The sequence below is a fragment of the Suncus etruscus genome, chromosome 18 (genome assembly GCF_024139225.1).
Source record: "Suncus etruscus isolate mSunEtr1 chromosome 18, mSunEtr1.pri.cur, whole genome shotgun sequence".
In the NCBI taxonomy this organism is placed as follows: domain Eukaryota; kingdom Metazoa; phylum Chordata; class Mammalia; order Eulipotyphla; family Soricidae; genus Suncus; species Suncus etruscus.
In genome coordinates this window covers 58,072,347-58,092,902 of record NC_064865.1, presented here as the reverse complement: position 1 = coordinate 58,092,902, position 20,556 = coordinate 58,072,347, and the positions used below count along the sequence as shown (strand labels likewise).

General features: G+C 36.3%; 1 protein-coding gene across 1 annotated transcript; it reads right to left on the bottom strand.

The window, feature by feature from the left end:
- Positions 1–11,739: 11,739 nt before the first annotated feature.
- LOC125995910 (olfactory receptor 14J1-like) lies at positions 11,740–12,675 on the bottom strand. Its single transcript, XM_049764863.1, has one exon. It carries the CDS (start codon positions 12,673–12,675, stop codon positions 11,740–11,742), a length of 936 nt encoding a protein of 311 aa, XP_049620820.1.
- Between the last annotated feature and the right edge of the window lie 7,881 nt (positions 12,676–20,556).

The window sequence follows — 20,556 nt, the reverse complement described above, 5'->3', positions numbered from 1 at the left end:
ACTATAAGAGAAAGTGGTAGAGTGTTGGAGGTGAGAATAAAAGGTCCTTTTGATTGTGTGATGATGGTGGTGTTTGGAGTGAGGTGTGGTGAAGCTTAGATAGATAAAGAAGTGATATAGACAAGCTACAACCATACAGTTCTATAGCATTTTATAAGGGTTGGGAAGGGAGGCATTGGTGGTGGGAATATTGCATTCGTGAAGGGGAATGTTCTGTTCTGTTTATGACTGAAACCTAACTACAATCGTGCTTGTAATCATGGTGCTTAAATAAAGACTTTATAAAAGGAAAAAGAAAACTGGTTCACCTTAATTCTGTGATTGTCTACTTGTATGGTCTATATAAACAATCATATGTGTATATGATTCAGCCTTAGAACGGTGATTCAGTTTAACTAATTTTATATTTAGACTCAAAAGAAAAGTGTTAGGTGATGAAAATGTATGCTTCTAGATGCTGACAAAGACACAGTTCACTTAGGCAACTCTCACTCTCTTGAAACTGAAACTCACCAACTGAAACACAATTTTTCATCCCCCAGAAAGTTTTATTTTTATAAATTCAAGAATTGGCTCAAAATCTGTGTAAAACCCAAAACTTTATTTTATGTCGCCCTTAAGTTATAGCTTTGGATAAGACCATGGTCATATAGTAGAATAATATCCAAAATTTGATTTTTACTTTATGTATTATTGTTCCTCGAAAATATAATGAAATATATAATTATATAAGTTTAGCTATTAATCAATATATATATAAATAAATTTACTACATGGGGCTGGAATGATAGCACAGCAGGGAGGGTTCTTGCCTGGCACATGGATGACCTAGGTTAGATTCCTGGCATCCCATCCCCTGAACATAATCAGAATTGATTCCTAAGTGCAGAGCTAGGGACATTGCCAGATGTGGTTCAAACGAAACTTAGTTCACAATCTATCTCATCAAATATTGAGATGACCTCTATTTCATTTTTTATGCACATCTTCTGTGATACCAAGAATGCAGGGGAAAAAATGAAGTTCCATTGTATCTTTATTGTTTATAGACATGATTTCAAGAATTTTTGCTTTGCTTTGGCTATTTTTTGTTTGTTTGTTTTTTGGATCACACCCAGCAGTGCTCAGGAGTCACTCCTGGCTCTAGACTCAAATCGCTCCTGGCAGGCAAAAAGGACCATATGGGATGCCGGGATTCTAACCACCGTCCTTCTGCATGAAAGGCAAACGCCTTACTTCCATGCTATCTCTCCGGCCCCATTTGACTATTTTAAATGCTTAGTTGACCTAAATAAAATCACAAAGTAGTTAGTACTTCAAATGTAACTCCAGAATTTGCCATTGGCTCTATGTCTTTTCATCTAACTTGCTCACTCTAAAAAACAATAAGGTGTTATGAAAATTTCTCATCTCTATTTTTATTAGTGTCTTTAAAACATAAAATAAGTGTTTTCTATGATCCATTTGTGGTGTTTTTACCAGCTATATCTGCTGAATATATTTTCCCCTGTAATTCTCGAAATAAGCCTTGTTCATGGATTTTTTTCCAATTTTTTTTTCTGTCAGTTTCTGCCTTTGGAAAGAAATCAGGAAGCTTGTATGACTGTGTGAAGTGTCACATTCTCCCCTATTTTTATTGTAATATATTTCTTTTTTATTTTTTTGGGGGGAGGGAGTGAAAGAGAGGAGAAATAGGAGAGAGGAAAGAGAAAGAAGGAGAGAGGAAAGAGAAAGAGAGAAGAGAGGAGAAAGAGGAGAGGAGAGAGGGGAGAGAGGGGAAAAAAAGAAAGAAGAGGAAGAGAAAAGAGGAGAGGAGAGAAAGGAAGAGGAAAGAGAAAGAGAAGAGAGAAAAAGAGGAGAGGAGAGAAAGGAAGAGGAAAGAAAAAGAGAAGAGAGAAAAAGAGGAGAGATAGGAAAAAGAAAGGAGAGAAAGAGAAAGAATGAGAGTTGACAGAGAGATAGAAAGATGGTAGAGAAGAACAAGAGGAGAGAGAGGAGAGAGAAAGAGATTGGAGAGAAAGAGGAGAGAGGAAAGAAAGGAGAGATAGGAAAGAGAAAGAAAGGAGAGGAGAGAGGGGAGAGATAGGAAAGAGGAGAAAAGAGGAGAAGAAAGAGAGAGGAGAGAAAGGGAAAGAGAGAAAAGAGAAAAAATATAGGAGAGGAAGGATAAAGAGAAGAGAAAGAGGATAGGAAAGAGAAAGATATAGGAGAGAAATAGAAGAGAGAAAAGAGGAGAGAGAAAGAAATATAGAAAGTGAAGAGAGGAAAGAGATAGAGGAGAAAAAAAGGAGAAAGAAGAGGAAAGAGAAAGAATGAGAGGAGAAATAAGAGAGAAAAAGAAAAAGAGAGAAGAGAGCCGGCAAGCTGTGCACAAGCCAACCCTAAAGCCTGTAATATATTTCTAGGTTTACTTTTTTGAGGCCTATACCTGTTGATGATCAGGGTTAATCCTGGCTCTCCACTCAGAAATCACTCCTAGGTAATCTATATACTATGTTAAGATTTTTTTTGTGTGTATGTTTGTTTTTTGGGTCACACCTGGCAGCGCTCAGGGGTTACTCCTGGCTTTACGCTCAGAAATTGTTCTTGGCAGGCTAGGGGGACCAGATGAGATGTTGGGATTTGAACCACCATCCTTCTGTATGCAAAGCAAATGTCCTACCTCCATGCTATCTCTCCGGCCCCTATGTTAGTTAGGATTTTTAACTAGACTTGGCAATGTGCAAGGCAAATGTTTTAATCCTTGTCCTAATTCCTGTGGTTTTTGTTCTTTTCCTTCAATTATACATAGTAAAGTGTGAGTATTTGGTCACATGAAAATATTTGATCCAGACTGTAGATGGATCAAAGGACTAGATCATATATATTTTACACATTGGAGAATAAGTTTACAAAGGCCCAGTCATTTGTGATTTGTCAAAAAATATTGAATCGAAGTACCAAGGATGTAATTCAGTATGCCTGCATTCAAAAGGACCTACATTTAATGACATACCACACACACATACATATATACATACATATACTTACATACACAGATAAATGAACTTGGTCTGATTTTCCGTTTTAAAAGTATGTTACTTACTAAAAACAACTTATAATCTGCAATATAGAAGATAGTTCACAACATTTTATAATAATTTTATAACTTTAAACAACAGGGACACAAATAATCTGCATAATAAAAATAAAAGTTGGCCATTGTATTCACATATTCACACTATTCTTTCATCTTAGTTGTATAAAAAAAGGTACTTCTAGAGAAGTGAGATTTAATCGTACAAAATGTTTCTGGAATGGAAGAGATTTGTCAGTTTCTCCTCTAGTTTTCTTTATTTCAAGGAAAGCTATTTGAAATTATACATTTTATTTAAGATTTTACATAATCAGTGACTATTAAGGACTTTCACTAATTGGCGCAATCTTCCTTTATTGGATCTCAGAACTCACCAGAGCATCTTTGGTACTTCCTTGCTCAACCTGAAGACAAATTGAGAGGCAGTGGTTTCCACATTATTGAAGGTCTGATCGGTTATTCAGTCACTTTTACAAAGTCTGTAAACTGTGAAAGGAGAATTAGGTCTATTTCAAAAGACCATTAGAGAGCAGGGTCTAAAGTCCCTTTGGTAGGAGCAGAGTTCCTGGGTCCTCAAGGAATTGATATTGCTTAGAAATATCCTTGGGTCTGAACTAACTATATTTTCTCATGGAGAATATACATCTGGCTTGATCTAATGATGAAATCTAGTTTCCAAGACTTTAGTTTTAGATTTTTTTCATTAAACCAAATCTTTGAAAACATTGTAATTTATGTTTTAATATTTATTTTTTTGTGTGATGGTGATGTAACCCATGTCTTTATGCATGCAATTTTTGTGCATTGAACTACACCTCGGGTCCTTATAATTTGAGTTTTAAAATAAAATTACAAAGACTGACTGAACTATAATTAATTCAATTGCTTATATAATTTGTTCTTGTTATTGATTTGGTTACTGACAAACTTGTGGTTTATACTCATTTTCTAACATTTATCCTGTATCCTTAAAGAATGCCACTGAGGGATAGGAATTCATTATGTCCTTTAGTTTGGTCCAAGGTTCATTCTTTCAATCATAAACAAGGAATGGAATACTTTTGTATTCATTTCTATGATTTGTAGTTCAGTATGTATTTTCACCTCCTTTGTTGATTGAATTCACAAGTATTTGAATTTTTGAGGCAATTTTAACTGTTTTCTTTCAGTTGTACTTTGCTTTCTGCATATACAATTCAAATTTTTATTTTGTTATTATTATTATTATTGGTTTTGGGGCCACACACGATGAGTTCAGGGGTTACTCCTGGCTCAAAAATTGCTCCTGGCTTAGGGGTCTACATGGGACGCTGAAGGATCGAACCGTGGTTTCGTCCTAGTTAATGCCTGCAAGTAGAACATCCTACCATTTTTTGCCACTGCTTCAGCCCCACAATTCAAAATTTTAAAACAAGTTTTTAATTCACACCAGCTTGTGCTCAGGATTAAATCCTGTCTCTGTACTCCTTTTCTATTTTTGGGGACAACCATAGGTGGTAGCAGAAAATAGGTTGTTAGCTGCGCACAAGAGCACGAGTCTTACCCTCCCAATGATCCTCACACTACGGCCTGCGGGCCACATATTGTATTTGTATTCCCATTTTGTTTCTTTCACTTCTAAATAAGATATATGCAGTGTGCATAGAAATTTGTTCATAATTTTTTGTTTTACTATGAATCTGGCCCTCTAGACAGTCTGAAGGACAGTGAACTGGCCCCCTGTTTAAAAAGTTTGAGGACCCCTCTCTTTGGATCCAAAATTCAACATAATTTTGCATAATTACCTTGTACTTTGCTTCTTTACTGATTTGATTTATTATTTCTAAAATATTTTAGGACTATAATGTTTTTATGTAAATAACATAGTGATATAGCTAATTTAACCTCAAAATTACGGGGCAGTAAGAGTAGGCTAAAATCTTTTCCATTTCTAATTAGTTAATTTTTTTTCCTAACCACTGTAACAAATGACTTTAAGCAAGACTTTCTATTTTTCACCAGTGAATGTTCAAGTTTCTTTTTTTGCGAAGTCTTTCTGCAATTTGTATAAAATTAAAATCCTTCTAGAAATTACTAGACTACTCAAAGTGCTCTGGGTCAGTGGGTTGCAACCTTTTAGACATAAAAGAGTCACTTGACTTGTTTTCTGAAGGAAAAAAACACCTGAGAGCCACAAAACCATTGAGGACATTTAAAACAAATATAGGCACTTCATACATTGTTTTTTATCTCAATGCTATAATACAGGATTGTGTGGTTATCTGTTGATCTGAAGAAGAATAAAAGAAAAAAAAGAACCTTTTCACTTAACAATGTAATATATATTTGTGCAAATTAATAGCTACTTAAAACATTTACTTGTTTAATGAGATTTTTGCTCCTGAACCTCGGTGGCAACACTATCTGCACATCAGGGCTATAAGACATTTTCACGACAACTTGTAAGCTGTCAGCTGTGAGGCGTTAATGTTGTTTGTTTTTAGTACACTTCATGTTAGAAAAGACCTGCTCACATCCATATGTCAAGCTGAAGATCAACAAGACTCCAAATGCATATTTTCCATGTTTATATAAGTATTGAGAATGGCATTCGTCCATGTCTTGAATATTTTTGTCCTGTTATGCAAGGTTTTCAATATCACTCCATTTATGGTTTTGAGCCAGAAGGGCAATGCATCCTCAAGAGTAGCGTCAAGCATTTGAACTTGGACACTCATATATCTTTTGTCAGCTATATCGACCAGTTCCATCTCAAGATCAAGTTGACTTACCCACCAGCAAATGCAGTCATGATTCAAATACGGATGGATCAATCGCCAGGGAAGTAGACAGGGAAGGATAATGTGATTTTTTCCTCTCTGAACTCACAGCATTTGTTTCCCAAACCCAATTTTGCATTGTGGTGATTATGTATCATGACTCTGTTTGAACTCCTCTCCAAGAGGAAAAGTGAGACAGAGTACCTCTCTGTAAATCTTTTTGTAAATCAGTTTGTGCTCAAATGCCAAAACCTCCTCCAGAATATGGAGGGCTGTGCCTTTCTTGAAAGATTGTATTTAGTGTGTTTAGATGTGCTGTCATATCTACCATAAAATGTAAGTTTTCCAGTCACTCTGGTTGTTTCAGTAAAGCAAAGGTAACTCTTTGCTGACCAGGAAAGTTTTTACTTCTTCTAAACATGCGACAAGTCATTTTAGCACCTCGTCTCTGGACAGCCACTGGACCTTGTTGTGGAGCAGGAGGTCAGAATATATGCTGTCAACCTCATCCAATAGCAAACGGAACTGGCGGTGGTTTAAATCCTTTACCATTATCTGAATAACTACATCCAGAACTTTGTGCATTCTGGGGAAACGTTTGAGCACACAATGCCTCTTGGTATAGGATGCAATGAAATGATAGCAAGGTTCTACCCAGAGCTTTCTGAAGTAAAACATCAAGGCCCTTCTGTGCTTTTCTCATGCTTGGTGACCCATCGGTAGCAATTAAGACCAGGTGGTTGATTGTAGCATTCTGGCCTGTGGGGATACTATTTAGAGTGGGTTACTTTCTCAAAGGAGTGTGGGTTTAAAACATAAAGACAAAGAACACACAAGACACAGAGAAAGAAAATGAGAAACCAGTTAGAACCAGCGAACTTCCATTTATTACAAAGGGGGTAGACCATTATATATTATACATGGCAGGAAAGCAAATAAAGAGATTAAAGAGTAAGTCCTTCATCTGAGCAACTTCTCAAGGTCTTTGGTTACACAGTTAACAGCATAAGTTTTTCCCCAAGACTCGCCAAGTCAGCTAGCTACATAATTAGCAATGGTCCCCCTAACATAACTCCCCCTACACCTGGTAACATAGATAACAAAAATTGCTTTCTCTCAACCCATGGGATGTATCTAAAATATGCCCTGTCAAGGAAATATGCTTTCTCCCAAAGTTTCTGGCATCAGTGATCCCTTTGGTTTGTCACAATGCCTCACTTATTGATGTGAAACATTACCTTTTAAGTTGACCTTAGTAAAGGTAGGCTGCATCCTTGTTTCAGACGCATCTTGAGAGACTGCTAGAGACTGTTAGGCCTCATCTCCCTACAGTAGTGTTTATTTTTTAGCACTTACATAGTCCAAGACAGCCGTACAAATATCCTCACCCCTTGTTTGGTCTTTTAGTGGTTTTCAACTCAATCAGTTCTTCTTGTGGCCCCAAAGAGTTCACATATCAGCAAAATAGAGCTATTTGTTCAATATCACCTTTATCTTTGGACTCATCACAGGTGATGGATTATGCCACAGTTGAATTGATATCTTGAATTTGCTGTTTGTTAAAGTTTTCTGCCAATTTTAGTATTCTGTCTTGACAGTCCTCACAGAAAGAGGCATGTCTTTAATTTTCTGATCAATAACATTCTTGAAGTCCTTGTATAAGTTCTCTGGTACCTTAACAAATGCTCCTTTTATATACGCTCCATCTGTGAATGGCTTCCCATGCTTGACTATTTCCTGAGCACCACAAAACTGGCATTTGTTGTGGAATTTACAGACTTCATCCACTTCTTGAAATTTTTTGCTCCTATCAACCTTCCTCATCAGTTGCTGATACCCATTCTGGGTAATGACCCAGCTCTGAGGTTTTGGTAGGCCTGGATTTGTGTTTTTGGCAGGAGTGATTTTGATTCAGTATTTTTCATTATCTGTCACTTATTTTCAGGTTATGTTTACTTCTAATTCAGCTTAAAAGGTTGATTGATTCTAAAATAGTTCATCTTCTCTTAACTTCACCAATTTAGTGGCAAAAAATTTGAAAGAATAATTTCTTATGACCTTCACTTTTATTTCTATCTCATTGGGTTTAGAATTTGTCTTTTTTCAAGTACCACAATACCTTGATTACTATAGCTTTATAGTATAATTTAAAGTTTGGAAAAGAAAGCCTTTTATCTGTTTTTCAAGGATTGTTTTGATTATTTATTAGATTTTCTTACTTTATTTTAAAAGCATTTGTTCTGCCTCAAAAAATAAATGCCAATGTCTTGGTTATTTTTTATAGGAATTACCATGAATCTGAACAAAAGCTAACTGAACTCTGGGACCCCAGAGGTGGCAGGGTGTTGGATTACTGGTCCTGCCCTAATCAATATTTATATTCCACTGTAGGATGTGATCTGGTGATAAGATTGGGGGGGTGGGCTATACCCCGTGGTGCTCAGGGGTTACTCCAGGCTATGCACTCAGAAATCAGTCCTGGCTTGGAGGATCATATGGGATGCTGGGGGATCGAACCACAGTCTGTCCTAGGTTAGCGTGTGCAAGCCAAATGCCCTACCGTTTCGGCTACCACTCAGGCTCCTGGTGATGATATTATTAGTTTATTCCCTATTTGGTATTTTTCTTCCACTCTAGGGTGTAGACTGGTTCTTCTCAATAAAAGCAGGGGTCAGAAGAAGATAGGCATTCATTCTTTGGTTTTCCTCCACTAAACTGCATTTCTTCTTAGGAGGGGAAATCTTGTGTGGTTGAATTCCTTGCTTAAGTACTGGATTTACTGATCCCTTTCTTGTACCTTTTCTTTATGTGGATTATTTCCCACATCAACGTTTGCTTCCAGACCTGCCTCTCACCAGATTTTCATTTTGGAGCCTGAGGCTCTGATTATAAGCAGGGGATATAAACAGAATAAAATATCTTTCTAAATGCAACTAGTATTATTCCTGAAACATTGAACCCTTGTTTAGGTTAGTTATTATTTTGACTGTACAGTAAATAACAATAAATAATGTTGCAATAAGAAATTATTTGACTTAATTTCCAATAAAAATAATCTTTTTAAAATATTGGCCCACCATTCCTGGATAGCATAAAAAAGGAACAGCAGAGGATTTAAATCTGGAAATAAAAATAATAAAATTCTTTACTTTCATATACAATTATATGTACATATAAATTGAGAAGATCCTTTAAATTTCTATTACAACTTGAAGAAAATTCAATAAAAGCATTTAACATAAGGTAAACAGGACAAAAATCAATTTTATTCCCAGTACATACAAGAAGACCTCTAGTTTTTACTAAGGTGTTTAGAATAACATCAAACACAGAAATAAATATAATAAAGAATTATATAAAGCATTATACTGAAAAATATATATAGCTTATTGGGAAAAATTGTAAAGATTTTTCTATTTAGGGTAATATCCTATCATTGAATTAAGATTCATGGTATTTGTAAAGACATAATCTCCTCTAGTTGATAACTATACTAAAGTAATTACACCAAAATCTCTGCAGGCATGTTTTAAAAATATGAAAAATGGTGTTTCTAAAAATGGTGTCAAAAAAACTTCAAGTAACTAAGAAATTCTAGAAAATATAAATTATAAAAATTAAAATACTTGTATTTTTTATTTAAACAACTATATTACATACATGGTTGTGTTTGAGTTTCAGTCATGTAAAGAACACCACCCATCATCAGTGCAACATTCCCATCACCAATGTCCCAAATCCCCCTCCTCCCCACCCAACCCCCGCCTGTACTCTAGACAGGCTTTCTATTTCCCTCGTACATTCTCTTTATTAGGATAGTTCAAAACGTAGTTATTTCTCTAACTAAACTCATCCCTGTTTGTAGTGAGCTTCATGAGGTGAGCTGTTAATACTTGTATTTTACACTATCATAACAAAGCACTATTATTATTCGGTGATTAATAGAGAGAAAGTGAATATTTGATGTAAGTATAAACAGACTAGATTACAACACTAGTAATTCCTTCTCTTACTTTCATCTGATTTCTGACAAGGTGTCCCTATAATTTTCTGGCTAAACAAAATTACTCAACCAAAGATACTGATTCAATTGATGTTTCTAAATAACATGAGTTATATTTTGTCTTAAACCTGAGAAATAGCATGGTGCTAGGGCATTTGCCTTGTACACAGCTAGCCTAGGACAGATGGTGGTTCGAATTCCAGCATCCCATAAGGTCCCCTGAGCCTACCAGGAGCAGTTTCTGAGCGCAGAGCCAGAAATAACCTTGAGTGCTGTCGGATGTGAACCCTCTGCTTCAAATAAAAAACAGGGCCAGAGCAATAGCGCAGCAGTAGGGCATTTGCCTTGCACATGGCTGACCCAGGACAAACCTTAGTTTGATTCCAGGCATCCCATAAGATCCCCCAAGCCAGGAACAATTTCGAGTGCATAGCCAGGAGTAACTCCTAAACTTATCGGGTGTGGCCAAAAAAAAAAATACAGAAAATAAACAAGCAAAAAACCTGTGAAGAAAATTATTTTTCTTCTTCTGTTTTAAACCTGTGAAGAATATTATATAGAATATAAGGGGCCGGGCGGTGGCGCTCGAGGTAAAGTGCCTGCCTTACCTGCGCTAGCCTAGGAGACGGACCGCGGTTCGATCCCCCGGCGTCCCATATGGTCCCCCAAGCCAGGAGCGACTTCTGAGCGCATAGCCAGGAGTAACCCCTGAGCGTCACCGGGTGTGGCCCAAAAACCAAAAAAAAAAAAAAAAAAAAAAAAAAAGAATATAAATCAAAATTATGACTATTTTACTAAAAATATTAAAGTTGTACCTTTTATTATTTGCATTATATTTAGATGTTACGTCTATGAATTTGTTTGAATATTTAAATCAAATATTGTTCTATTTTGTAAATTTTTGAGTCTGAAAAATGCCTGAAATAATTAAAATTGTGTCTGTTCTATAATAAAAAAAAGATAAATAGTTGCCTTGAGACCAATTAGAGGCAAATGATATTATATTATATTATATTATAATAATAATAAAATAATAATATAAATTATATTAATATAATTTCTGAATCTTGTTATTCCATTATTTTTCTCTTTTAAAGGGGAAATTGGGGGTCACATCCTACAGCTTTCAGGGGTTATTCCTGGCACTGCACTCAGGAATCCTGGCAGGTGGGGGGGACCATATAGTATGTCAAGGTTCAAATCCGAGTCATCTGCATGCAAGGCAAAAGTGTTGCTGTGTTATCACTCTGGTCCCCCATTATTATTAACTAACTTCTTTTTATTAATTTGAAAGCATATTATTCAATTCACTTATTTTCCAAACAATTTATAAATGTGTTTTTCTGAGATCCTCACAGATTACTGTTAAGCATTCCTTTTATCAAAAAATAAATTAATTAAAAGACACATTAAGTGACCTCAATGATACATTTTCAAATCTAAAACATAAATTCAGTACATTATGAAGAAAAGTAAATGGTGTGAAGAGACTTTTTATAGGATAATTTGAAAATTTTTGCATTGAAATGGAGTTTCAGAGAACATTCCTGAAACTATAACTAGGCAATAATACTAAGACTCAGGCGACTCTCAAGTCTTAGAAATCTTCTAATACTCCAAACTTCAAGACAACTTAGAAAAATGACAAAGGCACCTGTATATACAATGATTTCCATCATGACCAAAATTAATAGAGAAGCAATATTCAGTTAAATTCCTGAACATCACAGTGAAAAGTCATTCTTGGTTTAGTGGGATAAGACATGTCCAGGTAGTTATTACCACATAAATATGAAAACACCATATAATAACTTTTTCCACTGAATTTTAAATCAAGAGTTACTTTCTTGATGGCCATGTTATAATCACACAACATATTTTTATTGTTCTTCATTTAATAATTAATCAAATTGCCCCAACAAAAGAACTATGCTTTTCTTCTTCTTAAAAACCTTTCTTAGGGCTGTCTTAATGGCTTTATTTCTGAGACTATAGATCACTGGATTGAGTACTGGGGGAACTACTGCATACATAATAGTGAGAAACATGTCTAAAGCAGTTGGAGAGTCATAATTTTGCTTAAAATACTCAAAGGCAGCTGTAGAAAGAAATAATATGACCACAGCAAGGTGGGGAAGGCAAGTAGAAAAGGCCTTGGCTCTGCCTTCTGCAGATGGCATCCTCAGCACAGAGGAAAATATGTGGGTATAGGAGAATCCAATAAAGATAGTACAAAGTAATGCGACCACAGATAGGAAGACAGATACACCAACCTCACTAATATAGTCATTAGAACAGGAGAGTTTCAGGATCTGGGGAATGTCACAGAAGAACTGATGGATAACTCGAGGGCCACAGAACTGGATGGAGAATGTGGCTGCTGTGTGCATGACTCCAGCTATCACTCCACTGACCCAGACTCCAATGACTCCATGGACACAGGTTCTGACATCCATGATGATGTCATAGTGCAATGGAAGGCAGATGGCCACATAGCGATCATAGGACATCACTGTGAGCATGGAAGTCTCAGCCATGGCACACACCATGAAAACAAAGCACTGCATGATGCATTCCCAGAAAGAAATGTTTCTGCTCCCCATGAATGTGCTTAAAATGAACCTTGGGACAGTCACAGAAATATAGCAGAGATCCAAGAAGGAGAGATGCTTCAGGAAGAAGTACATGGGGGAGTTGAGATTGTCATCCACGGAAGTGGTGGCTATAATGAGGCTATTGCCAGTTAGTGCCAACAAGTACAAGATGAAGAATAGAGAAGCATAAGCGAGTTCTAACTCAGGTTTCACAGAAAATCCCATGAGCACAAACCCACCCATAGAAAAATTCGCCATAGTCCTCCTCGGTGCCCAGATCTTCTTGTCTGAAAGACAGAATAAAATACTTGAACACAAGGGCCATAAATTTCTCCTTAAAACATGAGGTCTCATGGCTTTTTTTTTTCTTTGTGGTGCTTATCGTTATTGTTGGAGTCCTCACTGGATATTTGACACTTTCTTTTGTACTGATGGAGTGTTTCACCTTCTTTTTCTCCTTCGTCTCTCAAACCGATGATGAGAGCCTCTAGAAGGATTCTGCCCATTTTCGGCATATTAGACTTTTACCCCAGTTTATTACTTTTCTCTTCTTCAAACAAAACCACGTAACTTGAACTAGCTAGTCCTGCCTCCCAGTTAGAGGGGGAAATAAGGGAGGCACCAAGACCAAACAGGTGCAAGACTACTAGGTAGTAGGCAGGCACAGAGGAGACCACATATTCTAGCAGCCCCAGGGTGAGGGAAGAGGATATGGGAGGTAGGACGAAAACGGAGGTGTAGGGAGGACAAATTGGTGATGGGAATCCCCCTGATTTTATGTAAATATATACCTAAAATATTATTGTCAACAATATGTAAGCCACTATGATCAAAATAAAAATTATATTAAAAAAGAAAAAGAAAAAAAACATGAGGTCTCTTTAAACGACCATTGATGACTTGGGAAGATGGAACACACAGTGTTCCTTCTTGGAATAATTTCTTCTTGGAATTATTCTGAAGATGAAACGCAAGTAGTCTTTCATCTCCTGTTTATCTCTTCATTTGTTTCCCTGCCTAATCCACTATAGGATTTATTGAACAAAAAACAGGGATGATAACATAGAGGATAGGAAGTTTTATTTTTAAAAAATATGACTAGATTGAGTAGTCTTTCTGATAGAGTGCAGTATTCACCTTCATACTAGATTTTGTTCTTTAGTTAATAAAATTAAATGAAAACAGTAGGGGCCAGAGAGGTGGCACAAGCAGTAGGGAGCCTGCCTTACATGCGCTCACCTAGGAAGGACAGTGGGTTGATCCCCTGGTGTCCTATATGGTTCCCAACCAGGAGCGATTTTTGAGCACATAGCCAGGAGTAAGCTCTGGGTGTCACCAGGTGTGGCCCAAAAAGCATAATAATAATAATAATAATAATAATAATAATAATAATAATAATAATAATAATAATAACAACAATAATAATGAAACAGTAAAGCAAAAAGTTACAATGGATAAAAAAAATACCCTGTTGTACTCCCTCTTCTTAATTCTATATTTTTCTAACTGAACTAAAATGTGCCATGGAATTCATGTGTGAAGGGACCAACCAATTAAAATTATGTTTTAATAATATATTTATTATTATAATTATAATCAGGTTTCAATTTCTTTGTTTGGAAGAAACCTATGTTATGGATGTTAAGGAAGATTCTAGATTTTAGCACTTCTATTTTATCAAAAAGGAATACATAGTACAGCACCCAAGACCATTGTGTGGTACTACAGCTGACACTAGGTTACCATTCCTAGAAATATACCCTAGTAATACAAAAACATAATACAAAATTGCCCTCTGCACTTCTGTGTTCACTGCAGCACTATTTACAATAGCTAGAATCTGGAAATAACCCAGATGGCTAACAACAGATGAGTGGCTGAAGAAACTGTAGTACATTGACACAATGGAAAAATGAAGTCATAAAATGAGCCTATTTATGGATGGACATGGAAATTATTATGCTGAGTGAAATGAGTCAGAGGAAGAGAAATAGTCATAGGATAGTCTCACTCATCTGTGGTATTTAATAAAAATAAAAGACAGTATGTTAATAATACCCAGAGACAATAGAGATGCAGGTCAGAAGGACAGTCCATTAAATCAAGCTTTCTACAAAGATTGGTTGAGTGTAGTTAGAGAAATAACTGCACTAACAACTACCATGCCAATGATAGTGAGAGGAAAATAGAATGCCTGTCATGAAAGCATGCAAGGAGTCGGAAAGGAGGAAAATGGGGGACATTGGTGGTAGGAACGTTACACTGGTGAATGGTAGTATACATTCAATGACTGAAACTCAATATAAACATTTTTGTAACCATATTGTTTAAATAAGGTAATTATTATTTGAAAAGTAAGGTAGCACTGCATATTTTACTCCCAATTAAGCCCCAAGCACTACTTAATAAATAAATAAATTGATGAACTTCATTTATTAAATGCCAAACTTAGATAAATGCATAGGGAAATGTATTCACACTAAATTAAATCTAAAAATAGTACTTTGAGACCAGAGCAATAGTACAGCAGGGAGGGTGATTACCTTGCACACAGTCATGCAGGATTCAATCCCAGGCACCCCATAGGGTCCTTTGAGGCTGCCTGGAGTGATCCCTGAGTGCAGTGTAAGGAACAAGGCCTGAGCACAACCAGATTTAGCTCCACCCAAAATAAATAAATAAATAAATAAATAAAAACTGATTTTATTTGAACTCTGAGTATTCAAATTATTTTAACATTGTTTTCTGTGAAAAAAATTACAATTAGGGGCTAAATTGATAGTATCATAGAAAGAGCATTTTCCTTGCATTCAGATGACTTGGGTTTGATTCCTTACAGCCTATATGTTCCACAGGTCCACCAGGGTTATCACTGAGTGCAGAGCCAGAAGTAAGATGTGAGCATACCTTGGTGTGGCTAAAAAATAAAATTATCAATACATTTTTGAGCTAGCTATATTGCTTATTTTATATTTTCTACAACAACACTGGTTGGATCACTGCTATGTTATTGAAAAATTTTTATTTTGTTACATATGCGGAGAAAAAGGTCCAAATAAAGAAAGGTTATTCGTAATTATTCATTTGAGATAAGGCAATTACTCTATGTTTTCACTCTCATGTAGACTCTTGATAACCAAACGGACATGGAACCAGCTTAAATCAGCAAAACTAACTTAATCAGCAAAACTAATCAGCACTTAGGTTTTGTATGAACTACATTGACCATCTGAAAGGTGGGAAAGAGGAAGTAGAATAAGAAGGGTCAATTCCTTCAATTGAATCTAACCTATCTGAAAAAGGGGGCCCCTTACTGTAAGATGGCGTATGTAGGTGTGTGTGTATCCTGCAGAATTTTACAATCCTGTTTTAATTAAAGATAATAACTTTAGGGGGCTGTGTGGTAGCACTGCAGTAGGGCATTTGCTTTGCACATGGCTGATCAAGGATGGACGCAGGTTCAATCCTATATGGTCTCTCATGCCAGGAGCAATTTCTGAAAGCAGAGCCAGGAGGAACCCCTGAGTGCCGCCGGGTGTGGCTCAAAGAACCAAAAATGTGTTAATAAATCTATATTCATACCTGAGTAAATATCTTGGAATATGTTGTTTCAGCTTTTTTGTGACAAAAAGGTGGCCTTGAATATTGCCAAGAGAGTGAAGGGAGTCTGGAGCTCATGGGCCAAACTGAAACATTTAATGGCCCAGAGAGAGACAGACACAGAGAGAGATGATTCCTACACTCCATAATTACTTCATAATAAAGACACATTTACTCACTGAGGTATTTTTCTATTGCAACTAAAATTATCCATGTCAATTTTTGCAAATGCTAATCACTTTTATTTCTAAATTCTGGGAATTGTGCTTATTTTTCTAAATGAAGCCACCTCCCCCCCCCAAAAAAAAACCCTCATTCTATGCTTCTTTTTCCATAACCACTGCTAATATATTTGCCTTATAGTGGGAAAAAAATAGATTTGCATTTAACTATAAATTTCTGTTTTTGTGTCCTTTGAAAATACAACAATGTATATAATTATTGTATTGTCTAGCAGATTATATAGCATATGTGTTGCTTAGTTGTTAATTCATTTATTTATAAAAATAAGTTTACTTTATCTAGTGTTATGATGTATAATACTAGTTAACCCTTACTGATTTTCTATAAAATCTTAACTAATATCAAGAAGATAAACAATGGGAAAAAGGAAGATTTGGAACATTTCTTTAGTTGTTCTTAGATATTCTTTCAAGGTATATCTTCTTCTGGAACTTATGAAACTCACCTGAGCACACTCAGAAACTTCTCTCAACATAGCAAATTATTCTTGTCATTAGCTGACATGAGATCAAGGTCTTGGTCTCTACAATTTACTTCTTTGCAGCAAAGTGAAGTAAGTGGAGGGAAAAAAACCAAGCTTATTTCAGTGCTTCTTTGGATGTCTGTGGTTGGGTCTGAAGTCTCTTTGGCAGACACAGAGATCCTAAGTGCTTTGGGTATTTGTAATACTTTATAAATTACCCTGGAGTCCAAATTCGCAATTATATGGACTCCTTGCAACACCTTTTTCTGTTGAATGGATTTAATGATCACACTTAGTTATTGGAGTTAAAGTTTTATGTTCTTTAGATCAAATAATTCAAAAGCATCATGATTTGTATTTTAAACTACAGAATACCCTACAAAAGATTTAAGTAATTTCATACTTAATTTAATTTAAGTAATTTAATAATTGTATTGACTGGATAGTAATATATTAGGGTATATTTTATCTTGAAGTATATAAACTATATCATATATTATATAAAATATTATAATATCCTAATGTTATATCTCTAAGTATTCATCAAAATTTACTCTGGATGAAATAAATAGCCATTAAAATGATTAAGATAGAATGCTAAATTGAAACATATGATCTATGTTCAATATTCTATGTTCAATGGTTTGATCTGCATAGAACTGTTAAATAGCTGAAAGCTTTAAGATTGGCTGTAAATTATAATAGCACTAACTAAAATATTTAGTGAATAATAAAATAAAATAGTGACTATAATAGTACTTTGCTCTATTTTGTCAAAATTACAATAATTTATATAGTTATTTTACAATCATAAATCCTAATTTTATTCAAACATATGAGCTTCTCCATGCATGAAGTTTAACATGAAATAGAGCATTGTTTATAAAATAAAACCACAATAGTTGCACTTTATTTTAAACAGAAGTCACATTATCTTCTCAGCTTGGCAGGTTAACAGTTCTCTTTGAAGAGCCAGAGTGGATAATGAAGATGGACAGGAAATGGAAGAACTAATCATTGCAATGTTCTGTCATTTCTCAAGAACAGCTTCAAATTCTTTTTTCTATTGTTGTTGTTGTTGTTGTTGTTTTTTGTGTGGTCAAAGTGAATTACAAGTCTTTCACAGTAATATTTAAGGCACATAGTGATAATGAATGAGAATTCCCACCACCAGTGTTGTCCTTCCTCCACCTGTTCCCAGCATGCATCCCTCTTCTCCCTCCTTTACCTCCATAATGCTAGTGAAACTGTTCCCCCCAGTACAGCTTGATGTAAATTGGGTATAGATTCTATTGTTGTTGACTTTGGATTTGGTATCAAATCTGATCATTTTTTTTTATTTCCACCAAATGAACATATGACTGTCTGGTCCATTCCATTTTTCTCCCTCCAATTATGATGCTAATCAAGGTGGTTCCAATAATGTGATTCTATTGGAGATATAAGAAAGGATATGGGAGGAGTCTGTCTAGGTGTTGTAAGTATCCATTTGGAAGAAAAAAGGGGATAGAAGAAAAAAGAAGACAACGAAAACAAAACACCAATAAGGGAGTAACAGCAAAAGTACAAAAATAATAATAAGAATAAATCAAAACCCAAAACCATCAGCTCCGAAGAAACAAACAAAAATAACTAAAAACAACAACAACAACAAAAACAACAACTGAAAAACAGAGGCCTAATTCACTGCCCCCAAAGATGGGCTTTCTTCTGTTCAACCTGAACATGAATGGAAATTGTGCTTCATCTAGCCTGATACACAGCCTTTTTAGCATCTCTTAGAAGGAATTATTTTTGGCCTTTGTGCTTGCCCCAAGAGCTCCCCATGGCCTACTAGGTTCTGGATCATTGAATCCCAAATTCTACATCTGCTTTTCCTAGGAAAAACTTAGAATTTTTCACCTTGTATGCTGTAGATCTATCATTTCTGGAGCTTGTAGTTGATTCCTTGACATATGTTTCTGGTTTTGGACACCCTGTGTTTATGTTAGAAGTTTTTCTCTACTTTTTCCTGAGATGCTCTTATGCAAACAGCTGCTCTTTTTTATTGCTTAGTTGTTCCTTTTTACAATTATAGAAAATATTATTTACTTCTGTACATTATTATTGTTTCTTTACTAAAAAGGGGGAATTGTTGTATATGAAAATATTTCCATAAGATTATTCTTTGCCTGTTGTCCCACCTTAACCTTCCAGGTGGGGGCGCTGTTGAGAGTCAAATATATAGCTTGGGTGTCAGGCGTTCAGGGTCTTTTTGCCAGAGTTGGCTGGCTGGCTCGAGGTGTTTTGGAGCTAGCAGCAGGCTGACAAAGGACTCTCTTCACCCAACCTTATACCCCTTAACCCTCCTGTCTGTGTGGATTATTTGCTGCGGATGAATATTACCAAGATCTCCCCCCAAAAGGGGACATGGCGATGGGAATCAATTTCTCATTCTGGGAGCTCTTTGCAGATTCACAAACAACCAATAAAGGAGTAAGCAGAACTGTTACCCTAAACCTATTCTTTGTGTAAGCTTATCTACAAGAAAGCCCCTCCCATTTCTGGGAGAGGTCTTGGGGAGGTTTCAAAAGGTTTGGCCTCTAGGTCAAAAGGGGAAATTGCATGGATGAAGGTTGGAGGAGAGATGGCTGAAAAAAGCTAGACGCAGGGCAAGCTGCCATGCTTAAATAGGTTTAAGATTATAGGCCACACGTGTTGGCCAGGGCAAATAAAGAATATCTCTCTGGAAGCCTGACTGCATGAGAGTTTTATACCCGCTGTTCTCCTGAACCCAGATACCTGCCAGCTGGAGGGGATTGGGGCCACATGGCCTAAGATGGCAGAGAAAGGCCCCTCCATTCATCCCATCACCATCCAGCTCCATCCAAGCCCATCCAAAGTGCTTAATGCAACAAACAACAACAAAAACCAGACCAGCAACTTCTTAAAAAAAAAAAAAGCGTTGTGTTTCTTGTTTCTTCTTTCTTTATTTTTTTGCATAGGCACAGTACATATTGGGAAAATTAGAATGGGAATTCCCTTGGCCTAAAGAGATACATGGTTTCTCCGCCCTTGAATCATACTGTCATGGGAACAACTACAGGCTCCTTACTCGTTCTTTTATACAATTCAAGGTCTTTTTATGGTGCCAGAAGACATTTGCTTGGACGTGGGTGATGACATCCCGCCTCTGAAGCTGGAGAACTTGCTATTTGGGTAGGTCATAGGCCGAAGGCGAGGAGAGAGTTTTTCTTTAAGGTTCTAGGATTTCTGTTCCATCACTGTTATTGTAATCAGTCTTCTGTACTTAGTGGACTTGGTTTTTGCTCAGATTCTAGGACAGACCCTCGGCTATAGTTTTTCAGCATGGTTCCAGAAGTTCTGCTCAGTCGCAATTGTCAAAGTCAGACATCTGAGATTAGAGATCTTGATTTTTGTATGAATCCAAGCCGAGGCTTAGACTAGGAATCTCCTCATTGGTCCCTTGATAGGTTCTGTCGAGTCCATGTTTGTCAGTCAGTCTTCTGTAAATAACAATTTTGGTTTTTGCTTAGAGCAAAGGATGACATGTCTCCCAATTTTATCATATACCATTAGGGGATGAGATAGGGCAGCCTTCTCTTAGCTCAAGTTGTTGCGGTTTCCTCATATCAGGATGTCATGGTAAAAATGGTACAAGTTGGTGATGGGACGGTGTTCGGGACTTATGCCCGGGATGAGTCTGGTTCCTGGTGCTGTTGCTGGGACCTGTGTCAGTTCCATTTCTGGGATCTGGGTTGAACAGTCGCTGTCCAATCACATGGAATCTAAATTGAGTCCATATGACATATGTTCAA